Source organism: Erythranthe guttata, chromosome 4, assembly GCF_056151865.1.
Source record: "Erythranthe guttata isolate IM_541 chromosome 4, IM_541, whole genome shotgun sequence".
In the NCBI taxonomy this organism is placed as follows: domain Eukaryota; kingdom Viridiplantae; phylum Streptophyta; class Magnoliopsida; order Lamiales; family Phrymaceae; genus Erythranthe; species Erythranthe guttata.
In genome coordinates, this window is record NC_142536.1 from 2,559,093 (window position 1) to 2,585,795 (window position 26,703).

General features: G+C 35.9%; 6 protein-coding genes across 6 annotated transcripts; 5 read left to right on the plus strand and 1 right to left on the minus strand.

The window, feature by feature from the left end:
* The first annotated feature begins 1,396 nt into the window (after positions 1 to 1,396).
* Positions 1,397 to 5,532, plus strand: MOD1 (NAD(P)-binding Rossmann-fold superfamily protein). The gene is made up of 13 exons (XM_012974602.2): positions 1,397 to 1,643; positions 2,470 to 2,783; positions 3,090 to 3,199; positions 3,288 to 3,343; positions 3,445 to 3,529; positions 3,627 to 3,674; positions 3,823 to 3,897; positions 3,998 to 4,109; positions 4,220 to 4,271; positions 4,368 to 4,419; positions 4,499 to 4,556; positions 4,912 to 5,010; positions 5,124 to 5,532. The coding sequence occupies exons 2-13, from the start codon at positions 2,507 to 2,509 to the stop codon at positions 5,273 to 5,275; spliced, it is 1,176 nt and encodes a 391-aa protein (XP_012830056.2). The 5' UTR covers positions 1,397 to 1,643; positions 2,470 to 2,506; the 3' UTR covers positions 5,276 to 5,532.
* A 2,882-nt stretch (positions 5,533 to 8,414) lies between these two features.
* LOC105951174 (G-type lectin S-receptor-like serine/threonine-protein kinase LECRK3) lies at positions 8,415 to 10,968 on the plus strand. Its single transcript, XM_012974567.2, has one exon. It carries the CDS (start codon positions 8,464 to 8,466, stop codon positions 10,873 to 10,875), a length of 2,412 nt encoding a protein of 803 aa, XP_012830021.2. The 5' UTR covers positions 8,415 to 8,463; the 3' UTR covers positions 10,876 to 10,968.
* Positions 10,969 to 11,459: 491 nt separating this feature from the next.
* LOC105951182 (putative pentatricopeptide repeat-containing protein At3g49142) lies at positions 11,460 to 13,191 on the plus strand. Its single transcript, XM_012974573.2, has one exon. It carries the CDS (start codon positions 11,473 to 11,475, stop codon positions 13,066 to 13,068), a length of 1,596 nt encoding a protein of 531 aa, XP_012830027.2. The 5' UTR covers positions 11,460 to 11,472; the 3' UTR covers positions 13,069 to 13,191.
* A 425-nt stretch (positions 13,192 to 13,616) lies between these two features.
* On the plus strand, positions 13,617 to 15,585 carry LOC105951204 (uncharacterized). Its single transcript, XM_012974594.2, has 2 exons — positions 13,617 to 14,140; positions 14,953 to 15,585. Exon 2 carries the CDS (start codon positions 14,989 to 14,991, stop codon positions 15,397 to 15,399), a length of 411 nt encoding a protein of 136 aa, XP_012830048.2. The 5' UTR covers positions 13,617 to 14,140; positions 14,953 to 14,988; the 3' UTR covers positions 15,400 to 15,585.
* Positions 15,586 to 16,057: 472 nt separating this feature from the next.
* LOC105951189 (beta-glucosidase 24-like) lies at positions 16,058 to 19,501 on the plus strand. The gene is made up of 13 exons (XM_012974586.2): positions 16,058 to 16,278; positions 16,362 to 16,431; positions 16,954 to 17,012; positions 17,095 to 17,170; positions 17,255 to 17,332; positions 17,438 to 17,525; positions 17,619 to 17,874; positions 17,965 to 18,080; positions 18,291 to 18,511; positions 18,616 to 18,647; positions 18,750 to 18,852; positions 18,997 to 19,105; positions 19,208 to 19,501. Exons 1-13 carry the CDS (start codon positions 16,111 to 16,113, stop codon positions 19,374 to 19,376), a joined length of 1,545 nt encoding a protein of 514 aa, XP_012830040.2. The 5' UTR covers positions 16,058 to 16,110; the 3' UTR covers positions 19,377 to 19,501.
* LOC105951166 (linoleate 13S-lipoxygenase 2-1, chloroplastic) lies at positions 19,486 to 26,262 on the minus strand. The gene is made up of 8 exons (XM_012974559.2): positions 25,567 to 26,262; positions 23,124 to 23,410; positions 22,364 to 22,601; positions 21,920 to 22,237; positions 21,726 to 21,811; positions 21,113 to 21,525; positions 20,504 to 20,770; positions 19,486 to 20,381 (listed from the first exon to the last, which is right to left on the minus strand). Exons 1-8 carry the CDS (start codon positions 25,757 to 25,759, stop codon positions 19,622 to 19,624), a joined length of 2,562 nt encoding a protein of 853 aa, XP_012830013.2. The 5' UTR covers positions 25,760 to 26,262; the 3' UTR covers positions 19,486 to 19,621.
* Positions 26,263 to 26,703: the final 441 nt, after the last annotated feature.

Genomic DNA, 26,703 nt, shown 5'->3' on the forward strand with positions numbered 1-26,703 from the left:
TTTTATTATTATATATTTTCCTTTTTGTATAATTTTTCTTTTAAAAAAAAAACAAAAAACAAAGCATATTTAGAGATTCGTGCCATGAGCTACAATTAGTTGAGGCAAAAGTTGCAAGTTCATTTTAATTTGTTTTGTTGTTTTCCAAATTAATGAATATAGTTGAGGGAATATATATATATATATATATATATATATATATATATATATATCAGAAATATAACTGATTTTGATTATTTATTTGAAAAAAATAAAATAAAAAGGTATGAAAAGTGGGTGGAATTGGAAATTGAAAAAGAAAGTAGTGAGGCAATAAGCAGAAGTTGATTTCAAGTGAAAAGTGAGTGAAAAGCGGAAAGCTAAGGGAGATAAGGACTGGTCCATATTACACTGTTTACCAAATGACTTATCAAATCAAAACCTAAGCACGAGTGGAATAAGTCAACGCTAATTTGTCGTTTCTTCCGCTAAATTCGAATTTCAATTCTTTTTTTTGCTAAACAAATTTACTTTTTAATAGCATGTATAATTATTTAATTAATATAAACTATAGTCGGTTGTGTAGTCTGCTGGGAACTCTTATCTAACTCTGACTGAACCTTTGACCGAGTGACGCTGCAGCATAAAAAGTTGACCAGAGGTAACGTTATTTAATGGGCCTATTTTATAATATTAATTATCATTCTTTGCGTTTTGGATTGGGTCCGGTGTTAACATAATATACCAATTGGAGATAAATATGTTATCGAAAGCCCAATTGTGTACTCACCATGAATTATTGATCGGGTAAATTACGGTTAACCCCTTGAGGTACGGTTAAATTAGAAAAAACCTTTCATGTTTGAAAAATTACTATCGACTCATCAAATATGAATCTTCTTATACGTCCACCTTTATGGTATTAGATTCAACATAATTTTATAGATTCCGAAAAATGTTCTCTAGTTTATACTCATTTTGTGCAAAAATGCAGATTTTGATGATCTGATATTTACAAGTCAAGAAACACAAATTTTGATCATCTTGTTTCAAAATACAAAGCTCGAATGGTGTAAAACAGACACAAAATGGAGAATATTCTACAAAATCTCGAAAATTCCACTACATTAACACTGCAAATGTGAACATGTAAGAAGATTCATAGATGTGATTGTAAATATCAAAATATGAAAGATTTTTTCATAACTTGACATTATTTAGGGATGACCGTAATTTACCCAAATAGAAAACAGAAAAAGAAAAAGGTTTCTTTAATGGGCCTATTATATATTAAGTCTCATTCTTTGCATTTTGGATTGGATCCAAGTGTAACATATAGATGTAACCGAAAGCCCAATTGGGTACTCACCATGAATTATTGATTTATTTCTAAATTAAATTAAAGTATAAATACTATTAAAAATTTCAGGGTTTCTAAAACGGCGTCGTACCTGCGAATTAATTTAAAAAAGTTGGCAGAATAATTAATAAACATTAAACACACGCCCAACAGCTATCTATCACTCTACACTACAGTACTCTCTCTCTCTCTCTCTCTCTCTCTCAAGGCTTAACTCTTAAACCCATTCCGCCCTTCATCTTCACCATAAACACTGCTCAAATAAACATCGAGATTTCAAATTGGCGCACCGAATCTCGTTCAGGTATTTACCTAATTACCTCATCTTCTTCCTCTTCCTTTTTATATTCATCAATCGCTCACATAAGAACTTGGGTTTTCTGTTTCTATAATGAAATGTGCGAGAAAAATGGTGAACTGGTAGTAATTTACATATGCATTTGTGGTTTTCGAGTTTTGTTGGTGCAGATCCATTTATTATCGCTGTTTTTTTAGCTTTTTTTTTCCGTAGCTTATTGATTGAGTTGAAGTATTGCAATGTTGTTGTTATTATTACGCAATAATTACTTTGGACTCGCATAAGTTTTGCCGATTTATAAGTAAGTTTTCTCTTATGAGTTTTTTTTTTTTGGGAACAATTATTTTGTCGTGTTTTTAGTCATGGGGAGTGGAGGAGGGGAAGTGAATCTTTGATGAGATGAGAGTTGTGGAGTTGATTTTGAGAGAACAAGGTATTATTGTAGAAAGATAAGATGCGGTGCTTTAGATTCTCCGGCATTGCCTTTTATTGGGTGGAACTCGTGTTTCTCTGCTTCTGTACATTCTTTGAATGTATTTGGATATGAGTTCTGATTGATTGGTTCGTACTGATGAACGGAGTTCTTGTTTTTCGATGAACTAATTCTCTTAAGATTTAGGGAAACAAGCAAGATTAGAGAATGTTTTTTTACTTTACCTGAATGAAGTCTTAAATTATTCAATTTTGTTCGATTTAACCGAATTTATATCTAAGAACCAAATGTTGACTTGGCCTTGGGGGCATTATCGTGCCATTGTCCTTTATTGGGATTTCGATTTATAGTCCCTGTTTCAGAATTAGTTGTAACTTTCATCTTTTTTTTTTCGCACAGGTTATCGGTCATCTCCGTAAGAGCTACACACTTGAAAATGGCAGCTACTGCAGCTTCAACCTTACAAATTGCAGCAGCAAAACCCTCTATTTTCTCAGCTCAAACAATTTTTAGAGGCGGTGTAGCAAATGTCGGAATCAATTCTCTGGGAGCTTCTTGGGCTAAATTATCCAGTGGTTGCCATATATCATCTGGACGACATTTCAACCGGACCTTCACATCATCTCCTGCAAAATTTAACAAAGCATCCACTAAGGCAATGTCTGAATCTGCTGAAAGCAAGCCTGCAGCGGGATTGCCCATCGATTTGAGAGGTTTCATCTTTGTTATCATCTTAGTTCTGGAAATTCTTTTCTATTTTTGCTAGCAATTTCACTAGATAGAATTTCGATTGTATCTGGAGAAAATTTAGTAAAACCAACGTTTTATCTCTAGATTAAGGTGCAAGGTGCGAATGACATGGGATATGTGAATAAAATCCCCAAATTATTGTAGGAGACAGTAAAACCGTTTATAATTTGGAGAGTTGATACCTTTTCTTGATTATTAGAGCCAATTTTTGGTAGATCAAGTTTTGTAGATGTTATTCGTGTTACTTATCTTGTAAATACTGATCATAGGTAAGAGGGCATTTATTGCTGGTGTAGCTGATGACAATGGATATGGTTGGGCTATTGCAAAATCTCTAGCTGCTGCAGGTGCTGAGATTCTCGTCGGGACATGGGTGCCTGTAAGTAAAATAGTTGAAATTTCAGGCTGTTAGTTTTCAATCACGCAGCATACCCAATTTTCAACCGTTTGTTTTATCTATCATACAGGCATTAAACATCTTTGAAACTAGTCTACGCCGTGGGAAGTTTGACGAATCACGCGTGTATGATTATAAGCTTTGATTCCCGTATTTATGTTTTTGTCCCACATGCTAAACTAACCAATTGGAAAAGTTGCCTTTGCTGACGAAAATTTTGATTTCAGGCTGCCCGATGGTTCTTTAATGGAGATCACCAAAGTTTACCCATTAGATGCAGTTTTTGACACTCCGGAAGATGTTCCTGAAGATGTAATTTTCACAAATATGATTCACCGATGGTTTATATTTGTTTATTTTCCAAATGCCGATGAACTGTTCTATAATTTTGTTTTTATGCTTTATGCAGATAAAAACAAACAAACGTTATGCCGGATCCAGTAATTGGACCGTTAAGGTACTATCAGTATTCTGTAATACTAACTCCTAGATTATTACATTGCTCCCGTTTATTTACAGTTGTAAGTCGATGGCTCTTTTCGTTTAAACAGAATACGTCAAAGTTTTACGACGATTATTATAATAATACTGTTGAAATATCTCAGGAAGCAGCAGAATGTGTAAAACAGGATTTTGGCAGCATTGACATTCTTGTGCATTCACTTGCTAACGGGACAGAGGTATGTCACCTTCGCATTTATTATTATTATTATTATATTATATTAATCACGAGGTTTTTTGACAATTTTTTTCTTTTTTACCGAAACCATTTACGACTAGGTAACCAAACCTCTGCTGGAAACCTCAAGAAAGGGATATCTTGCAGCGATATCTGCATCGAGTTATTCTTATGTGTCCTTACTTCAGCATTTCCTTCCAATTATGAACCCAGGCATGTCCTGTTCAAGTTTCAGTTCCTATATTTTTTTCTTTATATTTCCGATTGTCTAGTCCAATTTGCAATCCATACATCATTTTGTCAAATAATTATTTTTGCTTCAGGTGGATCTACGATCTCTCTAACATATATTGCTTCCGAGAGGATTATCCCTGGGTATTTGTGCTTTGTTATATCGCTTACCGTTTTTTTTTTAACTTAACCTTCCTATAGAGATTAGAGATAACTCTTTAAATTGTGAATATGAAACAGATATGGAGGTGGCATGAGCTCTGCAAAAGCAGCTCTAGAGAGTGATACAAAGGTAATTTTACCACTGCTCACTGAAGTTCTCTTCGTTTTACATTTTTTTTTCGGGGATGTTAATTTGTTGATTCAATCAGGTGCTTGCTTTTGAAGCAGGAAGGAAACGTAAAATCAGGGTGAACACTATATCTGCTGGTATTAAGTCTTTTCGTATTGCTTCTCTTTGTTGATCGTAACTTTTTGAGTATTGGCTGTTTTCAGATCATATTTGCTAAAAGTGGGTGCATATTTTATTTGAAATCTAGATTCATGTACTATTACTTATATAGAAGCAAATACATGATAAGATGCCCGATAATTGATTGATTGTACATTGGACCTACCCTAGTCCAATTATACAACTGAATTCTCATAAGATTGCGCAATCTTATGATGACCAGTTTTATCTTGGGGACCAAACGTGGCCTTAGCATATATGAGTATATATGTATAAATCAATTATCAGTTTGTGGTAACTTAATAATATTGACTTTGCAATGGAAATTTGCAGGCCCTTTAAGAAGCCGAGCTGCAAAAGCTATTGGATTTATCGATATGATGATCGATTACTCCATAGAAAACGCACCTCTTCAGAAAGAATTATCAGCAGGTAAAATCCTAAACAATACCATTTGAGCTCTAATCTTTATTAAAAAAAAAAAAAAAAACTTATTTTTCCTTCAAATTCATGATTCTCGAAAAACATATCATAAAATTTTGCAGATGAGGTAGGAAACACGGCAGCCTTCTTGGTATCGCCATTGGCTTCTGCTATTACAGGTGCAGTTATATACGTCGATAATGGTCTGAACGCAATGGGAGTGGGAGTCGATAGCCCCATATTCAAGGACCTAAACATTCCTAGATCCAGTTGAACGTGACATTTATTGAAGCAGGTATCATTATAAATGGGATATAGAGGAATTGTTTTTTTTTGGTCATTTATTTAATTTAGCCGGCGGCCCCTCGTTTTTCCTAGAATTTGTCAATCTTTATTAGTATTGCTGAAGACTGCAATATATCCATCCCTATTTATAATTTGTTTGAATTTTGTGTGGCCATTTTGGTAATTGCCAATGATTTTGAGATGGGATCTTAAAAGACTGTATATCATGTGACGATTTGTTGCGATAATCGCCAACTTGTGGAGTAAGTACGAAGCTAACACAGCTAAACCTAGCTGTTGTGGTTCTTTCTTGCAGTGATTAAAGATGCTAAATGCATAATTAAGGATTGGTGTGATTAAGTAAAGAAAGATGATTAGTGGGATGCTTAGTGATAAAGTCACATGACAACACATGTTCAATAATAGTCAAATTGCACATGTGAAAACAATATGAGAAAACTCTTTTTTATTTTTTATTTTTTTCTATTTTTTTGAGTGGTGAAAGAATCGGTAACCAACCATATATGTGCATTGGATAAATCTACACTCTCGTATAATAACTTGCAAACCGTACGAGAGACGTAAGCCACACTAGGCTAACCATGCGTTACAAACTCTACCTAGTAACTGTTGCCAAAGAAATTCAAATGTTGGTCAATTGGTATATGCTCACTTGCTTCAATCGCTAGAACATCCCTTGCAGAACGAAAAACGGGAAACCTTATAAAATAATTGTGCGTTAGTAGAAAATAGTGTAGTACAAAAAGTTCCTCAATAATACATTCTCAGATTCAACAATTTGACTGGATCCTAGACTTTAAAATATATTAAAATACTTTTACACCCAAAAAAACACATGTGTTGTCAGAGTAAAGCACGATCTACAACCAGGAAAAACACGCTTACCCATATTCCATAATACAACCAACACATTATAAACCAATTTCTAGTTCATTTCAGTTTTCTTACACAACCAAACCAACACAACTAAAAAAAAATTACTACTACGATGAGAAACAATCATAATAAAACTCTTGTCTTTCTTGTTTCAGTTCTGCTAATCCTCTTCCTCGATTCAACAACATGTTTCGCAACGCATCTCTCTCATAACGATGCAGTTTCTAGAGAGAGAAACCAGTATTATTCAAGAAAGTTGATGATCGTTTCTGCAAACACGCTTCCTGTAAGTAAAGGGAATCCCGGTGAAGCAATGGTTGAGCCGGAGAAAGCAGTTGTGAATGGGCTGAGGAAAAAACCGCCAACTGCTTCAAACCCTACTCAGAATTAACTATAGTCAGATCAATCTTGCTTCTTCTCAATTACTCCGTTGTATATTATTTAAGGTGAAAAAAGATAGATCAGAATTTGATGCTTTTCTTTTTTCCTTTTCAAAAATTTTGTCAGTTTTTAATTGATTTTTTAAATGTTTTTTTTTAATTTAGTTTTAGTTTACAGGAATTCTAAGGAAGTTGTGAGGTTAGATCCATTAGAATAATTTTTTTTTTTTGGGATTTATTTTATTTTTTCATGCAACAATTCTTTTCTTTGTGGAGTAGTTTGTAACTGTGTACAAATAATAGGTGAAGATCAGTACTGAAGAGGTTTGTCTGATGCATTTTTATTAGTTGTGATTTCTTTTAAGAAATTGTCACACACACACACACACACGTAAAACATGCGTCTCGTCTGCACCACTGATTGATCAAGTTTCGAGTTCGAGATCCTAGAAAAAATCGAGGATTAAAGAAAAAATGAAATACTATAACTTTAACTCCTAGAGTCATGTAATGAATGAAAGGAATTAAATATTTCAGCTGCTGCCAACTTGCCATCCAGCTATTGTAAGTTTTATAAAAGTCTTGAGTGCTAAAATTCTGTAAAGCATATGCTAAATATGCTGAATTGCTGATGCATGTAAAGAACAATAGCAACTTTGTTTGTGACATGTTGTAATGAATCCAGGCCCATTTATTATATTTGAGCCCATTAATATGATTAGGACCAACTCCAATTTACAGATTTCAGTTTGTGTCACATATGGCAATATTTCGATTTTTTTTAGGGGAACCGAATTCTCGAACTTCTTATTTTTAGTGACGGTATGAACTATATATATCGTCTATACGGACTTCATCCACACAAGTAAGTAGTAAACTACACATATAAAGAGCGACGTGTGCTGACACGAGGTAAGGTCACAAGGTGATATGACGACACCTCGAAACATAATATACTCTTGAAATCCGACCAAGCGAAATCGAAAAAAAATCTTGACAAACATGAAATGAAACAAGTTTTTGGGGTTTGTAGGCTAAGTCAAGAGTCTTTAGTCAATCCCATCAAACAAGTTTTAAGAAAGAAAAACCAGCCACATATCAAATTGCAATATAATTCCACAAAGATATATGATTTTGAAAGTTCAATATGTTTGAAGAAAAATCTTCCCACTTAAAAAACACAAGAACCACTCAAATCTCTTTACCACTACAAGAATTATAAGTCTGAGTTGACTCATGAAGTCACTGCCGTTGACTTCTCAAACAACCAATCAATGGTCTCTTTATTTAATATAGTGTAAATTACAACCAACCCTGAGGTATGGTTAAATTATAAAAATCTCCCTCTTGTTTGGGTAATTACAAAAGCCCCCCTCAACTATAAATCTTCTTACACGTCCACTCTTGCGGTTTCAAATTTAGTGGAATCTTCGAGATTATATGGAATATTATCACTTTTGTACCCGTTTTATCCCATTCGAACTCCACATTTGAAGCAAGATAATCATAATATGTGTTTTTTGGCTTGTGTATATATATATATATATATATATATATATATATATATATATATATATATATATATATATATATATATATATATATATATATTAGATTGTAGTGCATTAGAAATTGTATTTTTACACAAAACAAGTACAAACTAGAGCACATTCCACGAAATCTAAATGATTATGTTGAATTTAACAACATAAGTGTGAAGATGTAAGAAAAAATCATAGTCGAGGAGTAGGTGTAATTATCCAAACATGAGGGGTTTTTCGTAAATAAATCATACTTCAGTGTGGTTGAAATTTACCCTTTAATATATGTTGTCTTTCCTTTAATTATATATTACTCATGAAATTTTACATTTTTTTTTGTGCTTAGCAAAATTAAATTAATGGCTTCTGTGCGCTGCTATCTTTTCCTTCTCCTTACTATTTCTCTCTCCCCACTTCCTACTCTGTCGCAGACCGCCGGAAATATAACCGTCGGAGCTTCTCTGTCGGCGACGGAAGCCTCCGATCCATGGCGCTCACCTTCCGGTGACTTCGCCTTCGGATTTCAACAGCTTCAAGACGATAAAAATCTGTTCTTGTTGTCCATATGGTTCGACAAAATCCCGGATAAAACCGTCGTCTGGTTCAGCAACAGGAACGCCAGCAATCCAGTGCCACGTGGCTCCACTGTCCAGCTCACCGCCGCCGATGGGCTCGTCGTCAGGGATCCTCAGGGAAGGCTGATGTTCAGCCCCAACGGCGGGCTTGCCGATGAAGTGGGCTACGGGTACTTGAACGACACCGGAAACCTGGTTCTCCGGCGGGGGCGAAGCGATTCGGAGCCGCTCTGGGAGAGCTTCAAGAACCCTTCCGACACTATACTGCCGACCCAGATCATCGAAATCGACACCGCGCTCGTTTCGAAGAAATCGGAAGGGAACTTCTCTCTGGGGAGATTCTCCGCCCGGATGAACGGCGACGGCGACTTCGTGTTCAGCTCGAAAAGCGCGCCCACGAACACCGACTACGGCGACGAGTATTACAACAGCGGCACTTCCGATCAGAACGCGTCGGCTTCCGGTTTTCAGGTGGTGTTCGACGAGAGAGCCTCCATTTATATCCTCAGGAGAAACGGCGGGCAGGTGGTGCTCAGCCCGCGTTGGGTTCCATCGCCGGCGGAGTTCTACCACAGAGCCACCATCGATTTCGACGGAGTTTTCACGCAGTACTATCACCCGAGAACCTCCGGCGGCGCCGGAAACCAGGGCTGGACCGCCGCCAGCTCTTGGCCGGAGAACATCTGCTTCACCCGCAGCCGCCCTTGCGGCTACAACAGCGTCTGCCGGCTCGAGAATCAGAGGCCTGTCTGCCAATGCCCGCTAGGGTTTTCCTTGTCCGATCCGAACAATCCGTACGGCGATTGCAGACCTAATTCCGCGCAGAGCTGTGTTCAATCAGACGATAAGGAAGACGATTACGATGTTTCGGAGATTTCCGACACCGATTGGCCCTTCAATAGTTACCAACAGATAAAACCTAGTACCGCCGATCAATGCAAAAGTGCTTGCCTGAATGATTGTTTCTGCGGCGTCGCCATTTACAGAAGCGATACCTGTTGGAAGAAGACGCTTCCCCTCTCCAATGGCAGAGTCGACGTCACTTTGGGCGTCACCGCCTTTCTCAAGTTCCGAAAAACCGATCTAATCAATCCCAACCCTAATCCCACCACTCCGGATAAGAACCGTAATACATTACTCGTCGTGGGGTCCGCTCTCCTCGGCAGCTCGGTGTTCATCAACCTGTTATTCATCGGCCTAGCTTGCCTCGGTTTCTTCCTCATCTACAAGAAAAAGAACCTGATTTTCGATCACAATTCAGGAGCGAATCTACGATGCTTCACTTACAAGGAACTCGTACAAGCAACGAACGGGTTCAAAGAAGAAGTGGGGAGAGGCGCATTTGGGATTGTCTACAAAGGGTTAATAACGAATAGTTCGAAAACCGTAGTTGCGGTGAAGAAACTCGACAGAGTGGCTCAAGATTCCGAAAAGGAATTCCGAGCAGAAGTCAACGCAATCGGTCAGACGCACCACAAGAATCTGGTGCGTTTGATCGGTTTCTGCGACGAGGGAGCCCACCGTATGCTCGTGTACGAGTACATGAGCAACGGGACCCTATCTGGCTTCCTCTTCGGCAACAGTACAAAGCCGGGGTGGAGCCAGAGGAGCCAGATAGCAGTGGGGGTCGCGAGGGGGCTAACATATCTGCACGAAGAATGCGTCGCCCAAATCATACACTGCGATATAAAGCCGCAGAACATACTCCTCGACGAGTACTACAATGCCCGGATTTGCGATTTCGGATTGGCTAAACTACTAGCGATGGACCAGAGCAAAACGACGACGAATATTAGGGGTACGAAGGGGTATGTTGCTCCGGAGTGGTTTAGGAACCGACAAATTACGGCGAAGGTGGATGTGTATAGCTTTGGGGTTTTGTTGTTGGAGATTGTTTCGTGTAGGAAGAGTGTGGATGTGGAAGAGGGGGAGAATCCGATCCTGACGGATTGGGCGTGGGATTGCTTTGCCGAAGGGAGGATCGATTGTTTGGTGGGTAACGACGATGACGTGGAGGCATCGAGCGACGGAAGGAAGGTGGAGCGGTTTGTGATGGTCGGATTGTGGTGCGTTCTAGAAGATGCGAATTTGAGGCCGACTATGAGAAAAGCATGCCAAATGCTCGAAGGAGAAGTTGAGGTTGAACGGCCACCGAACCCGTACCCGTTCACCTCAACTACTGCTCGAGAGCAATAAGATGACAACCTTGATCAACTCGACTTTAAAAAAAACATTTGGCACTTGAAATATGTATATTAGATGAAGCAATAAAAGACCATTCTATTTAAATTGTATTTTGGCTCCAAAATTTTAGATAAAAACTTTGTTAGAAGTTTGTAATTTTAATATTATAATAGTAGATATTAATATAGTATTATTACTTTGTTATACAGTAATAATATTGTGCTGATCGAAAAAAGTTAAAAAAAAATCAAGAAAAATAAAAAAAATCAACATTGTCAAATCGACAATCCAATGTCGGTGAACGACGTCCAAAACAATATTGAAAAAAAAAGTTAAAAAAAAAAATCAATGGCGATAAGCGGTCAGCGGTGAAGTAGTAAAAATCGGGGTCATTTGTCAAAATTGATTAAATGATGAAATTGAGGTTACATTAGGCTTCAATAAAATTTTAGAGATTTTTAGAATATTTTATAAAAAATGCCAAATTCACCCCTAATTCACCTAATTCAACCGTTGACCGTTACTTCTTGACGGTCAAACAGATAGAGTGATTAATGTGTTAAAATGTGACAACATTAATGTGTATTTCGTTTTGCCAATAAACAGAAAATGAAAAGATCGTTCTTTTCATCATCCATTTCTGCTGCGCGCTACTGCAGCTTGTTGCTGCATAGATGCATGAAACCGAAAGCACTGAAACCCTGCAAACAAATACATGGCATAATGCTGACTCAGCATATCGACACGAATGTTTTGTCGCTGAGTTCAAAGCTCATCGGCGCATACGCATGCTGTCAGGATCTGACGTCAGCCAGGCTTCTCTTCCGACAAACTCCGAGCGCCAACGTTTTCGCTTTCAATTGGATGATTCTGACATTGACCTTTTTAGGGTTCCACGAAGAAGCTATTGGGTACTTTTCGTTGTTCCGAAAATCAAGAACCAACAGCGCTTGTCCGAACGAGTACACTTTTCCTGTAATCTTGAAAGCTTCTGTTGGCTTGCTGGATGTGGAATTAGGGAAGCAGGTCCACGGCCTGATTCACAAAACAGGTTTCGAGGAGGATCTATCGGTGTGCAACGCGCTGATCGATATGTATGGGAAATGTCGGAAGATGCACCACGCACGCGAAGTGTTTGATGAAATGTCTGAAAGAGATGTTGCATCCTGGACTACAATGATCTGTAGGTATGCCGACAGGGGCAACATCGAGGAGTCTGTTGTTCTGTTCGAAACAATGATGTCACAAGGTGTGAAACCGAATGATTATACGTGGAACGCAATTATAGTGGCACACGCCAGAACCGGAGACTGCAACACTGCTTTCGAATTTTTTTCTCGGATGAGTAAAGAAGGATTAGTCCCCGATTTGGCTACTTGCAATGCCATGATTTCAGGTTTCGTTCAAAGCCAAAGGGCAATCGAAGCTCTAGACTTGTTTCGAGATATGTTAGTCTCCGGCTTTATCAAGCCTAATCAAGTGACACTAACGGGGCTTCTCCCTGCATGTGGAATGATCGGTTCAATTCGTAGTGGCAAAGAAATTCATTGCTTCATATACAGGACGAATCTTGATATCAATGTATTTATCGCTAGCGCTCTTATCGACATGTACTCAAAATGCGGGAGTATAGAAGAGGCTCGGTGTATATTCAACACCATTCCCAGCAAGAACACAGCATCATGGAATGCTATGATCGGATGTTACGGTAAGAACGGAATGGTAGACTCCGCAATCGAACTTTTCGAAAAGATGAAAACCGAAAAAGTAGAACCGAACGAAGTCACTCTGACCACCATTCTCTGTGCTTGTAGCCATGGCGGTTTGGTGGAGAAAGGGTTGGAGATATTTACGTCAATGGGCTCGTTATACGGTGTTGAAGCGAATAACGAGCATTGCTCGTGTCTTGTCGATCTCCTTTGTCGGCACGGGAGAATGGACGAGGCTTGTGGAATTGTGAAACGGGTTGAATTTGCGACAGATTCGATTGTTGGAGCGTTCCTTAACGGCTGCAAGATCCATGAAAGGAGAGATCTTGCTCTAGAGATGCGCGAGTGGCTAAGAATCGAGATGAAAAAGGGCGGCGATTTTGTGACGCTTTCGAATATATATGCTCGTGACGGTGAGTGGGAAGGTGTCGAGGAAGTGAGGGAAGTGATGAAGGGTAAAAGAGTCTATAAGGAGCCTGGTTTTAGTTCCATTTAGGAAGAGTAAAATTCGAAGGTAAGTAAGTAATATTAATCTATAATTGATTACTTTTTATTATGAATTAGTTTTGTAGAGGGATTATATTAAATTGAATTGAAGAGTAAGGGGGTGAATATGAAGTCATAATCAAAAGTTAGGGACGAATCTCAATTAAACCTAGACTTGGTGGGGTACCCGAGTAATTCTTGTAAGTATATGAAAAACACCAGAATCTCATTACCATTATTATTAGGGTAAATTGTGAAACCCCCTAAACTTAGATTGAATTACAAAAACTACCTCCACCTATTCGTAATTACCAAAAACCCCCTGAGGTTTGTTTCCGTCTTACACCAACCCCTTACAGTGGACTTTTCACGGTTTTTTTATTTTATTCCAGTGTTAAAAAACTCGATCAACAGTTAATCAGACGGAGATTTTGGTTATTACGGATAGGTGGGGGCATTTTTCTTTATTTAGCCTAAGTTCAGAGGGGGTTTTTGTAAATTACCCTTATTATTATTACTCACCAAATCATAAAAGTTTCAACCAATCTCATTTAAGTTGTAATTGAAATATTAACTCTGCAACAGATGGTTGGTGAATGGTGATCTAGTTTTACATTTCTCAGCAAAGCCACCACCATTTGTAGTTTCTTTACATCTTCGTTTTTGATTTAGAAATGGTCAAACAAACCCCAGCAGTATCTGCCAGCTATAATTATTAAATATTTCACTTTTACCCCACTCTCCGTTCACACTCAATCACAGTAGCTACCATAGATTTTACACACACTTCACATTGCTCCCACATTCAGATTCTCAAATTCATTCAACCCAAATCTCTCTCTCTCTCTCTCTCTCTCTCTCTCTCTCTAGCTACCATCTCTGTGTGTGTTTTTCTGCTTCTTCCTTTACAGAACAGCCAAAAGTTGAATCTTTCTGAAATCACTTTCTTCTCATTTTCAGATTTCTTGATCTGTTTTTGATTGTGGGCCCTTCAAAGATCCTATCTTTTTCAGCTACTTATCCAAGTATTGGGATTCAATTACATTAATCTGGGCTTCGGTGGTTTTGCTGATGTTCTTCTGGTTAGTGCAATTTCTTCCGTCTTGTAATAAGTTTTTGTTTCTCTTATGTAGTTGTCTGAATGGGAATATGTAAGAAATCTTGAATCTTTATTGATATACTTAGTTACAGTTGTCCATGGATCTGTGTTCTTCAATTTGTTTGATTGGTTCAAAATATATGGTTTTGACCTTGTAAAGATTGTTCTTTCTGCTTTGCATGTTGTATTATTCCTTCCCAATTGAAAAAATAAATAATAACAATTGTAAAATAATAAGTTTTTTTTTTTTAGCTTCAGCTAAAGCATCTGATGTTTGGATTTTCTTCTTTGGTTTCTGATTGGTTTGTCTTCTTGTGTGAGTGACTATTTTGAAAATTGTCATTGGATGCAACATGTTCTAATTCGGAAAGGGTGTTCTAGATCGAATTAGGATACATAAGAACTTGATTTCGGTGCGTCTGTGCATAGATGAGTATGAATCTTTACAATCGGCAACATGAATCGTAGTTTGTTTGCTAAGCAATTGTCGGTACGTACAACTGATTTTTGCCAATAGTTTGATGAATTTTCCTTGGTTTAAAAATTGTTCCGAAGTATTTGAATACGATATTTTATTCGAAATCTGCATTAAGGTGTGATTTTGTTACTTCCCCTGCTAGCTAAGAATTTTACGATTTTTCATGCATTAACCGATAGATAAGATCAGGGTTGTACGAATACTATGTATAAACATCCGATTCTGAATGGAAACATCAGCCTTTTTTTTTCACGACTTTTGGTGATTATTCGTTTATCTAGTCAAATAACATATACGTATATTATTTCATTCCGCAGAATCAAGAAGTTGTTTGCATCTAAGGGACTGAAATAATGGGCAGGGTTCGAGCAAAGGGTAAAAAGCTTTCGGCGACTAACGAAGATGAAAATGGGAGCAGCGAGGAAGTAAAAGTTCTTGCACGAAAGAGGAGAGGGAGACCACAGAAATCACTTAAAGACGAATTCGACGAAAACGAAGCTCAGAAAATAGAAGATGATAACAGCGAGGACATAGCAATAGTTAAAGACGCGGAAAATAAAAGCGGGCCCCAAAATGGGAAACGGCAGAAAAGAAATATCCAGGTGGCGAAGGAGAAACTAGTTGATTCGGTGAAGGACGAAAATGAAGACTTAACGAAATCGAGCGGTGAGGAGTCGAAGAAATCGAACGGCTTCCGCCAGAGTAGGAATAGGCGAAAGAGCAAACCTTGTCGAGCAGCTGAGGCCGTTGTTGAGTGCAACTGAAACAACATAAAGCACTTCTTTTCCGTATCGCAATTTTATTTTTTATTTTTTGCGTATGTTTTATTCGGAACTAATTTCCTATTTCGGAAAGATTTTGGCTGATCATATTTTGTTTGTAGTGATTTTCATATTCACTCTTCTTCATTGTTTGTTCTCTGCTTTAATGATTATCATTTTTCTTCAAAATTATTTCTCTCCCTCCAAAAACCAACTGTAATTGAAAGCCCTTTTTACAAGGCCCAATTGCACTTTAGTTTGGGCCGTTATCCATCTTTCTTAAAATTATCCTTCTTTTTTGGGCTTTTTTTTTGGCGAATTACGTCCAGCCCCCTGAGGTTAGTTCAAATTATGAAAAAAAATTCTTTCTATTTGGGAAATTGCAATTACCTTTCTGCTATATATTTTTTAAGAACACACGCCGCATTTAGTAGTTTAATTTGACACAGTGAGCGTGAACGTGTAAAATAATACATAGTCGAGTGAGTGGTTGTAATTATTTAAACCGAAGATGAATTTTCGTCATTTGACCTTACCTCAGGGGTTTTGCCGTAATTTACCCTTCTTTTTTGTTTAGGTAAAACATGATGAACAAGTTGAGGGCAAAATAAGCATGGGATTTCTTATACTGATTGCTCTCTCTATATGAAAGCTAATTGGCAAGAGAGATTTTCATTTTTTTATTATATTTCTACATGACAGTTCAGATTAAATATGAAAAATATTAGTTATTTAATTTTAAATATCTTCATATTTACAATTTCAATTTCTGGGATTTTTTATTATAGTGATGCTCTAAAAGCTAATTACCAAATAAGCTCATTAAACCGGTCTAGTTTTCCAGCTGGATTTGTGTTTGGTGCTGCATCATCAGCCTATCAGGTAATTATATTATTTATTTATTTATTTTTACTATTTTATTTGATTAATTAATTAATTAATTAATTAATTTATTAATTTCACAGATTGAAGGTGCAGCTAGTGAAGATGGAAAAGGGCCCAGTATTTGGGACACTTTTACACTAAAAAACCCTGGTATATCTTTACCATATTTACTTTATTTTTTGGGTAAATTACAAACACCCCCTGAGGTATGGTCAAATTACAAAAACTCCCCTCTTGTTTGGATAATTACATCTACCCCCCTCAACTATGATTTTTTCTTAGACCTCCACCTTTATGGTGCCAAATTCAACATAGTCATCTAGATTCCGTGAAATGTGCTCTAGTTTGTACTCTTTTTGTGTAAAAAATACAGCTTCTGATGCACCACAAACTGATATATACAAGCTAAAAATCACATATTATGATCATCTTGCTTCATAATGTAGAGTTTGAATGTGATAAAACGGGTACAAAAGTGATAATATTCCATATAATCTTGAAGATTCCACTAAATTTGATGAGTTGAGGGGGGTGGTTGTAATTATCCAAACAAGAGGGGTGTTTTTGTAATTTGACCATACCTCAGGGGGTGTTTGTAATTTACCCTTATTTTTTTATTAATATGACAAATAAATAAATAAATAAAGGAATTAATTACTTGCCCAATTGCAGAAAAGATAAGGGACCATAGCAATGGAAACATAGCCACTGACAGCTATCACCATTACAAGGTGCACATTATTTTCTTTTTTAATTCATTTTATTTTAATTTAATTTAATTATTCCTTTCTGTAATATATATTATGTTTGCAGGAAGATGTTAAAATCATGAAGCAAATGGGCTTAGATGCTTATCGCTTCTCCATTTCATGGCCCAGATTATTGCCACGTAAGCATCAAAATAAAAAAAAATATATATGATCTTCATTTTTTCCATTAATTGATATTGAGAAAATATTTATATTTTTTTCAGGTGGAAGGATAAGTGGAGGAGTGAATGAACAAGGAATAAAGTATTATAATCTCCTAATTAACAAACTCATAAGAAAAGGTGTAATTACTAATTAATCATCCCATAATCCATTAACCAATTAATTAATTTATTTAAGTAAATTTAATTAAGGCTTAATTAATTAAATAATTATTAAAACTGCAGGTCTTGAGCCATATGTGACACTTTTCCATTGGGATCTTCCCCAAACACTTGAGGATGACTATGGTGGCTTTTTGAGCCCTCAAATTGTGTATGCTTTTTTTTTTTTTTTTTTAATTATTATTATTATTGAAAAATTAATTAAATTGATTGTAATTAATTAATTAATTAATTTTCGGGTTAGGGATGATTTTTGGGATTATGCAGAGCTATGCTTTAGGAGATTTGGTGACAGGGTGAAATATTGGATAACTTTCAATGAGCCGTACACCTACGCCGTCGGCGGCTATGTCACCGGAGAATATGCTCCGGGAAGATGCTCCGGTTGGCAAAGATTAAACTGCAGCGGCGGAGATTCGGGTGTGGAGCCGTATCTGGTGGCGCACCACCAGCTTCTTGCTCATGCAACCGCAGTCAATATATACAAACAATATTATCAAGCAAGTTATATTTTTGGTTTCTTTTTTAATAATTAAAAGAAATAATATCAAAGAAATGATCTAATGATTTATAATATATGTGGGATGAAGGAATCACAAAAGGGCAAAATTGGAATTACAATAGTGGCTGGATGGATGATTCCTTTCTCCAATGAGACCATCCACCGCGAGGCTACAAATAGGGCACTTGACTTCACTTTTGGATGGTTCGTTTCTGAATTTCCGATTTTCGATTTTTTTTTTTTTTTTTCTTTTTGCGGTCAATTCGAAATAATTTTTTTACTTACGAAAAACAAGACATTACTCGATCTGATTTTCACCCTTACCTATAATAACTGAAACGATAACTACATAGTGAAATTTGATAGATTTCCACCCCTAGTTATAATCACTCGTTGCCTAACGCTGTTCATCAGGTACATAGAACCGTTAACGAGGGGCGATTATCCCAAGTCAATGAAACGTGGCGCAACCGGCAGAATTCCAAAATTCACAAAGGAAGAAAGTGAGATGGTGAAGGGTTCATTTGATTTCTTGGGTTTGAATTACTACACAACTTACTATGTCAAACATTTCCCACGTGCCAATAATTCTTCTATTACCACCTACTTAACAGATTCTCAAGCACATATTTCTCGTAAGTTGATCTTCCCATTTTACCCCCATACATTCCTTTTTATAATATTCCAATTTTCTGGATTTTTTTTTTTTTTTTTTTTTTTTTTTTTTTTTTTTTTCCAGCTGAAAGAAATGGTATCCCTATAGGCCCCAAGGTATGGTTGGTTCCATTTTTTTTTCAATTAATTATTATTTCTCATTTTCTTATATTATTTTAATTTTTTAAATAAAAGAAACTTATATAATATGATCGACAGGGTGCATCAGATTGGCTTTATGTATACCCAAGAGGGATACGAGATGTATTACTATATGTTAAAACAACTTACAACAATCCCACAATATACATCACTGAGAATGGTAACATTTTCTATATATATATATATATATATATATATATATATATATATATATATATATATATATATATATATATATATATATAACTCGATTTTATTTGAGTCGAGTCAAGTTAATTATACGCGCGCGCGTATATGATGGTAGGTATTGATGAGATAAACAACTCGACGTTATCTCTCGAGGAAGCACTTGTTGACAACATGAGAGTAGACTATTTCTACAGACATCTTTCTTATGTTCAGAAAGCAATTCAGTAAGTTATGAATCTTGAAACTATTCGTCATTTTATTCGACTTCGAAGAATATTTTATGAATTCAATAAAGTTGAAGACTCTGTCATTCATTTCAAATCCAGGAGAGGGGTCGATGTCAGAGGATTCTTCGCATGGTCGTTGATAGACAACTTTGAGTGGAATTCTGGTTACACGCTTCGTTTTGGTCTGAACTACGTCGACTATAAAGACGGGCTAAAGAGATACCCGAAACTATCGGCCAAATGGTTTAAAAACTTTCTGCAGCACTAGAGATATAAATACCCATTTCGAATACGACGTTTTTCATGTTAAATCTGTTCGATCAATTTGAACAACATATCTATCTACACAACAAAAAGGAAAAATATTCAAGAATCACTTTTCAATCAAGAAAACATCTGTTTTTTATTCGGAAAAAAATCGTAAAAAATATTGCATCAAACATACACGATCAGCCCATGTTCTTATAATTAAACTCGCACACATCAGTTTTGGATAAATAAAAAAAATGATAATTAAATGGAAACACTATTCGGCACACCCTTTCCGGTGACACCAGGTTCGGAAAACGGCTTGAGAAGCTGGTACGGCACCACTCCAGCCCCTGCCCTGTTCCTCAAATTTGTGTCGGCATTTCTACCATCAATAATCCCTTCAATCTCCTTCATTCTGCCATTAAACTGTTCAAATGCAGCGGTAATAACTCTGTCATCTTCCCAATAAGGCCGAATTTTCTCTCCAATATACTCCTCATCGGGCGAATGAGTGGACAGTACATCAATAATGGCCATAATTGTTGTAGCTTGAATTTGTGAAGGGAAGCTCTTTAGCAGGAACTCCTCAGGCCTCTCCATGAATTGTTTTGTTGCTTCATCGTTCGGGTCTTCAGTTGGCATTTGTGTTCGAGCAATGGTAGGCCTGTTCGGAAAGTATGCACCGAAATCAAATTGACCAAAGTTTACAGCAGCATGATGACCCGAAGCTACCCATATGACAGTCGTCAAAATTCCAACCAAATCTTCGGGAGTTTTGAGCTCTGGCCACCATGTTGCATCCTTCTTATCCGCATGGCCCACAGTTCGAATCTCTGTCCACCACGCTTGGAGCTCGTCATCTGATTGTACGAGGCTCGGTTCTTGATAGTAACAAGCAACATAGTCTGCAATCCATTTTTTAATAGCATCCCACATAAGTAAACCGTCATTGGCATAAGGGTAGTCTTCGATTGTTAGTTTCAGACCATGAGGTGCAGTTGGATCCTCCACAGCCATTCCCCTGCAAACACAAACCCCATTATTATTATTATAATTATTATTATTATTATTATTTTAAATGTAAGTTCCTAATTCCTACTGCAACAATGTATGCGTTTTCAACACCTTTATTAATTGATTTACCTGCTGATTAAATCTGCTGGTAGTCCCTCAAGGTTGAATTGCCATAGTTTGTCATAGGCAACAGAGCTCAATTCCATGGAATACTTTCCAGGTGAGAATGCGCGCTCAATGATCCCACCAGCATTAATAAGGCCCCCGCGAGCCAAAGCGTTAATTTTCATCGTGTAACGCAAATGAGGATGCAACAGTCGGTAAATCGGGTGCATTGCACTTAGTTGCCTGTTTGTTGCGATTATGTAAGGCTCTGTGCAAGCATGACTACGCAACCTGCAAAAATCCAAATATGAGTTCGAGATTGTAAGAGTGTATTTACTGACCAATCTTAAAGTAATCTTTAAGTTTCGATGAGCCATCCTAGAGTAAAGATGTTTTAATAACTTCGCCATCCGACTTCATTAATTGAGGGTCAGAAATATGGCCATTCAATTCTACTTGCAAAATTGTTTGAACATATAATTGGACTTGCTGGAACTACAGTTTAGGTTTCATTTCTCTTTTTGTATTATTTAACTTCCAGATAAACCAACTTTTAGTTGTACAATAATATAAATGTTTGGGATAAAAAGTGCTTTTTGAGAAAAGTTGGAAAAATAAAAAGCAGAAGCTTACCAGTGAGTGACTAACTCATGATAACCAGAGTCATGAGCCAGGACATGAGATTTAGCAAGCCTCCACAACCACACACCAGTGGCATCCCAAGTTGGCTTGAATACTTGCTTCCACTGGGGCTTCCCATCCACTGGTGGTCGAGTTAACTCGATTGCAACAGGCCTCAGTGTACCGTCAGAGGTTAAGTAAAACAATGTCCTGGATCCATAAAAAGTTGTCCCCTCGAGCTCTCTTACCTTGTTCACATATGGCAAGAACACATCATGATAATCTATAATGAAAAGCTTCTTTTCTTCCAATGCCTTTTGGACTGTCGTGCAGCCTCCAATTTCTAGTTCTACGAGCTCTGTTGTGATTGCTGATTCAGCTGGCCCATACACCTCAGGGTCGAGGTTACTCTTCAATGGCCATTCCTGTGATTACGTTGCCATATTTAGAAGAATGTCTATACCAAGTATTTACCAAGTATGTTACTACCAAGTACTCTAATAATAGAAAAGGAAAAAAAACGAGATGATGTTCCGCATCAGTTTTACCAATCCAGTCATTTGTCACATAAAAAAGAAAGTGAAAATTACCAAGATTACGTATGAGATGTAGTTGGAGAGCATACCGTGACCAATTTGATGACGCATGGATTAATTCCTGCTAGAGTTTGTCTTGCAAATTCAGCGTCCCTAAACCAGGCAAACTTATCTCCTGCAATAACAAGAAGAAGCAGTTCAACGCAAAGCACCATTTCCAGGAAAAGATTTCAGTTTGCAAATGTAGAAACACAGAAAAAGGAGGCAGAGATATGTGAATTACTGTCGATAAATTCAGGGGTCTCGAAGCGAAGGAGACTTTTTCCCGAGTTGGAGATAGCCTTCACAATTCTAGGTATAATACTTCTTAACACCCCTACTTTTGAATCACTCGGAAGCTCAATTCCTTCATTGAATAGAGCGTCTATAGCTGCGAAGTGTGGGAATTCATTACTGCTTAAGATCGTACTCTCCAGCGAAGGAAGTAGTGCACGAAGGACTGAGAATACAGTGTCTGCTGAGAATTGCAGATTCTTTATTTCTGAAAATTCTTCATCTCTCGGCACGTACATATTGGATCCCGGTTTCTCAGACAATGGATCTGCCGGTTTACATAATACGAAAATGAGATGAATCCAAACATTTTTGAAATTACATGAAAAGACTACGTCTCGGCAATTTGACAAACACATGGTGTGCATGCGAAGAATCGAAAACAATCACTAACCTTTCTTAGTTTTAGGGCGGCCAGTTCTGATGCGGCGAGGATAGGGATGGACGGAGCCTCCGAGAACGGGTCGGGCCAAATCAGCGTCGGAATCTGGGTCGCCGAGATCGTTGTAAACATCGTAATCGTATATTCTTTCGGCGGATTTGCGCTCCCCTTGGCCGTCACCACGGACAACCTCGAGCTCATTCTGTCTGTACCTTTCCAGCCCATTTGGAGTTTCGCGCGGCAAATATGACTAATTAACAAATTTGTCGATTATTATTTTTAATTAATTTTTTTTCGAAAATAACATAAATTTATTCCTGAAAATTCGAAAATAAAATTTCCCTAGTGTCCCAAGTCAACAGCAGTCAAACACAATTAAACTGCACTATTTATTTATGCTTTTCTTTTTTATAATGCATAAACTACACTTACACCCCTGAAGTATGCTAAAATAACTTTAAGGTCCCTATAATATCGGTAATTTTACATAAATCCTTATTATTTTACATAAAATTTATAAATTTCCGTCTATGATATCATTAACGGCCCCGCATGAAACAAATATAGTGCATATCGGTTTTTAGAACATAAAATCTTAGCTCCGGTAATTGTTTTAGAGGTATAGCTGTAATTATCAATAGTACACGTACTTTAAATTTATTTTAACATACTTTAAGAGTGTATAATGCAATTTAACTATTTTTAATTTACTTTAAGTTTAGTACCAGAGCATTACAATTATTAAATAAAGAACATGCAATATAATACTAACCTTGTCTGCGAAAAAGACTCTCTTTTGTAGGCCATCGGATCTGTGATGAACCCACGTGTTACAACTAAATTTGACTGAGTCACTTGTACTCGCACTCGTACTCGCGAAGCCACTAAGGACAATACTCTTTATAAACATTTCATGGTAATGTTTATTCTCAATTAGTATAGCACCAATCTCCCCGAAATTCTCGGGAATCTTGAAATTAGCCTTGTAGTAGATTTCATTGTCTTCGCTTCCTGACCTCCTCCCGTTAGCCTTTACGGTAGGTTTCTCCAATCCCGTTTCTAGAACAAATAAAAAAATATTTAAATCTTGATTAAAAAAATTAATACTTGTACAATAAATATATAAATAATTATAACAACTAGAGGTACAATATAATGTTGATTAATAATTAGTAATTAGATCATAAAATTTAACAAACAAATTAGGTGAACAATATTAAACTAGCTACTAGCTATTAAATTGGCTCTTCCATATGTCAAGTGGCATATGGCTATACATAATTAAAGTTCATTAAGTTTTATTAATATTTTCGTGGACTTTCACAGTACTTTTCTTACCATAGCACGCCAATGTTGATTATTATTCATTTATATTTTATTTATTATTATTTTATTATTTTTTTGAAGTGGTCCATGGCCATAAAGACTAATTAGAAAATGACAACTATCGATGAAAAAAATATTAATGTGTGGCCATATTCAAAGTAATTAATATTTTAAGGCTTGATTTTGCTTGGCACCCTCGAAATATAGTTTTTTGACATTTTATACCCTCGAAAAAAATTAATAGTACTCTGCATCCTCGAAACATAATAAATCGTGCATAATGCATGAGAAATTAGATGCTACACATGATTATTTACACTGTGTGGATTTGAACCATAGATCTCATCTACACTTAGTCGCGCACACACACACACACACACATGTGTTATTTTATTTGTTATTTAATACTGGGAAGAAAATAATAATTTCATTTGTTATGTTCTACGCTAATAATTTTATTGTATTTTGATGGTGTAAAACGTTATTAATTTTTTTAAGGGTGTAAAGTGTCAAAAGACTATATTTCGAATGTGCAAAGTGAAACTAAACCATATACATATATATATATATATATATATATATATATATATATATATATATATATATATATATATATATATATATATATATATATATATATATATATATATATATATATATCAGGAGAACAGTTTGTTTTTTCCCCAAAATCACATGGCATCTCCTATTTTATTTTAATTTAATCCCTATGTGATATATAATTAGATGCGATTACACCTAGATAAGTGTATATATACATACAAGAAAATATGTGTTATTGGGCGTGCAATTATATTTGTTTTTTATTTGAAAAAATGGTATTAATTTGTCAAACCAATCAAAAGTTGTTTGAACTCACGATATTTTATTTACAATTAAATACTTTTAAAGAACAATTTATTTTGGTTATTATTAAATAAATACTTTATATATATATATATATATATATATATATATATATATATATATATATATATATATATATATATATATATATATATATATATATATATATATATTAGTACTTTAATTTCATGAATTAAAAATTGTTGACAGAACATCATATTCCAGTTACAGGTCATGCATGCATGTTATCATATTTCTGGTTTTTGGTTATTTTATATTTAAACAATTACAACTTGTAATTAACTTAAATATTAAAAGTACAGTCAATTTGCATTTAACTGATTAGATGGACGAGAACTACTTTAGATCGAATCAAGACAGCAGATTAATTATTATACCATAGTTTAGATTTAACAAGTGCACTTATATAGTTTAATTACGGGTTTTTTCATTACCCGAACAAATAAAAACAGATTAATTTGGTCACTGATTTGATTACAAATGAAATAAAAATTAATTCTAAATAATTTATAAGTTGTTCACATAATTAACATCATATTCCAAGCCAAGTCATACAAATACAAAGCATTAATTTATATATATGTTTATAAATATTATCCACTATTATGCAGGCTACCCTACATATTTCTATGGCACCTATTAACAAAATATCTTTTGTAATATAATGCAGCAAAGATGTATTGGTCAATCTTATTTTATTTTAGCAATATATATATATATATATATATATATATATATATATATATATATATATATATATATTAATTTCTCTGGAAATATAATTAATCACTAGAAGTAAATATGGTTTTACCGACGGAAATTTATGCCCGTAATCTATCAAAATCTGTCGCTAAATGCGATTACCAACGGAAATTTAGCGTCGTACACAATCATGTTCGTTACGCTTTTATCAATGCTTAGATCGAAGATTCATGCAATATATATCAAGCAAGCATTATAACCTACACCTATATGTATACGTGTATATATGTGTATATACTCACCGGGATCGAGTTCTGCAGCAACAAGCTCGATGACAAGGTTTTCACCGAACAGCTGGGTAATAAAATCGAGCACGCCGCTAATTCCGAGGCGGCCGACGGCCCCCGTCACCGTCTGCACCACAGTGACCACCGCTTTAACCGTGGTTGGTGCAGCAGCTTTTACTACTCCGGTCGAGGTGGAGTTGTTCGACATTATATTTTTTTTCTTCTTTTTTTTATTGGGATATTTTGAAAATGAAACAATATAATTAAAGGAAAGATGAATATTGTGGGAGATATCAGAGTGGGATTCAGTATTTTGGTGATGTAAGAATAATACTTTTAGCCCTTGCTTTATATAGAGAATGCAAAAGGGTATTATTGTCCTAATTTAAAAATAGGTGTAGTTGTCATGATAAGACCAATTACTTAAAAAATAGCACGTTTTTATTTTTAATCTAATTTTGAACCAAACGAGGAATTCATAACGTGCAAACAATAGCCGATAAATCACACAAAGAGATGTAAATCGCATTAGACAAACCTTATGTGATTAATTAACTCCAATTAAAAAAAAAATATTAACAAGATCGTTCAACTTCGAGTTGTAAATATTCCACTAATTAGCCTTTTTGTAGACTGTTATTTGGAACTAATTGTATAGATTATAATGTACAGGGGGTCAAATGTATAATTTTCCAATAGAAAAAGGTGTATGAGCGAAAGTTTCAACCCCACTAGAAATTTAAAAGCCGGGAAATAAAAAAAAACAGGTATGTTACAGATATGTGATCAACCAATCACGATCCAGCACGTGTAGATAAGAATAGTAAATTGTAACATGCTAATCACATTCACCAAATGCAGAGGACTTTGTAATAAATTTAATATTTATATGCATAGATCGAATATATGAACAATGTATGTATGTATGTATGTATTTCGGTTGACCGTTGACAATTGGACAACACCGCGGGGGCGGCTCTACTAGTTGTCTTATCTTATGGCTGCGGGATTACGAGTTAGGTGGAAGCTTCATGCTTTATAAATTATAGTTTGCACCCCTAAATTATATTATCTGTAACACTTACCTTTTAAAGTATCATTTGTATCACTTACATCCCTCAAGCATAATTTAATTTGTATTTTAAATACAAA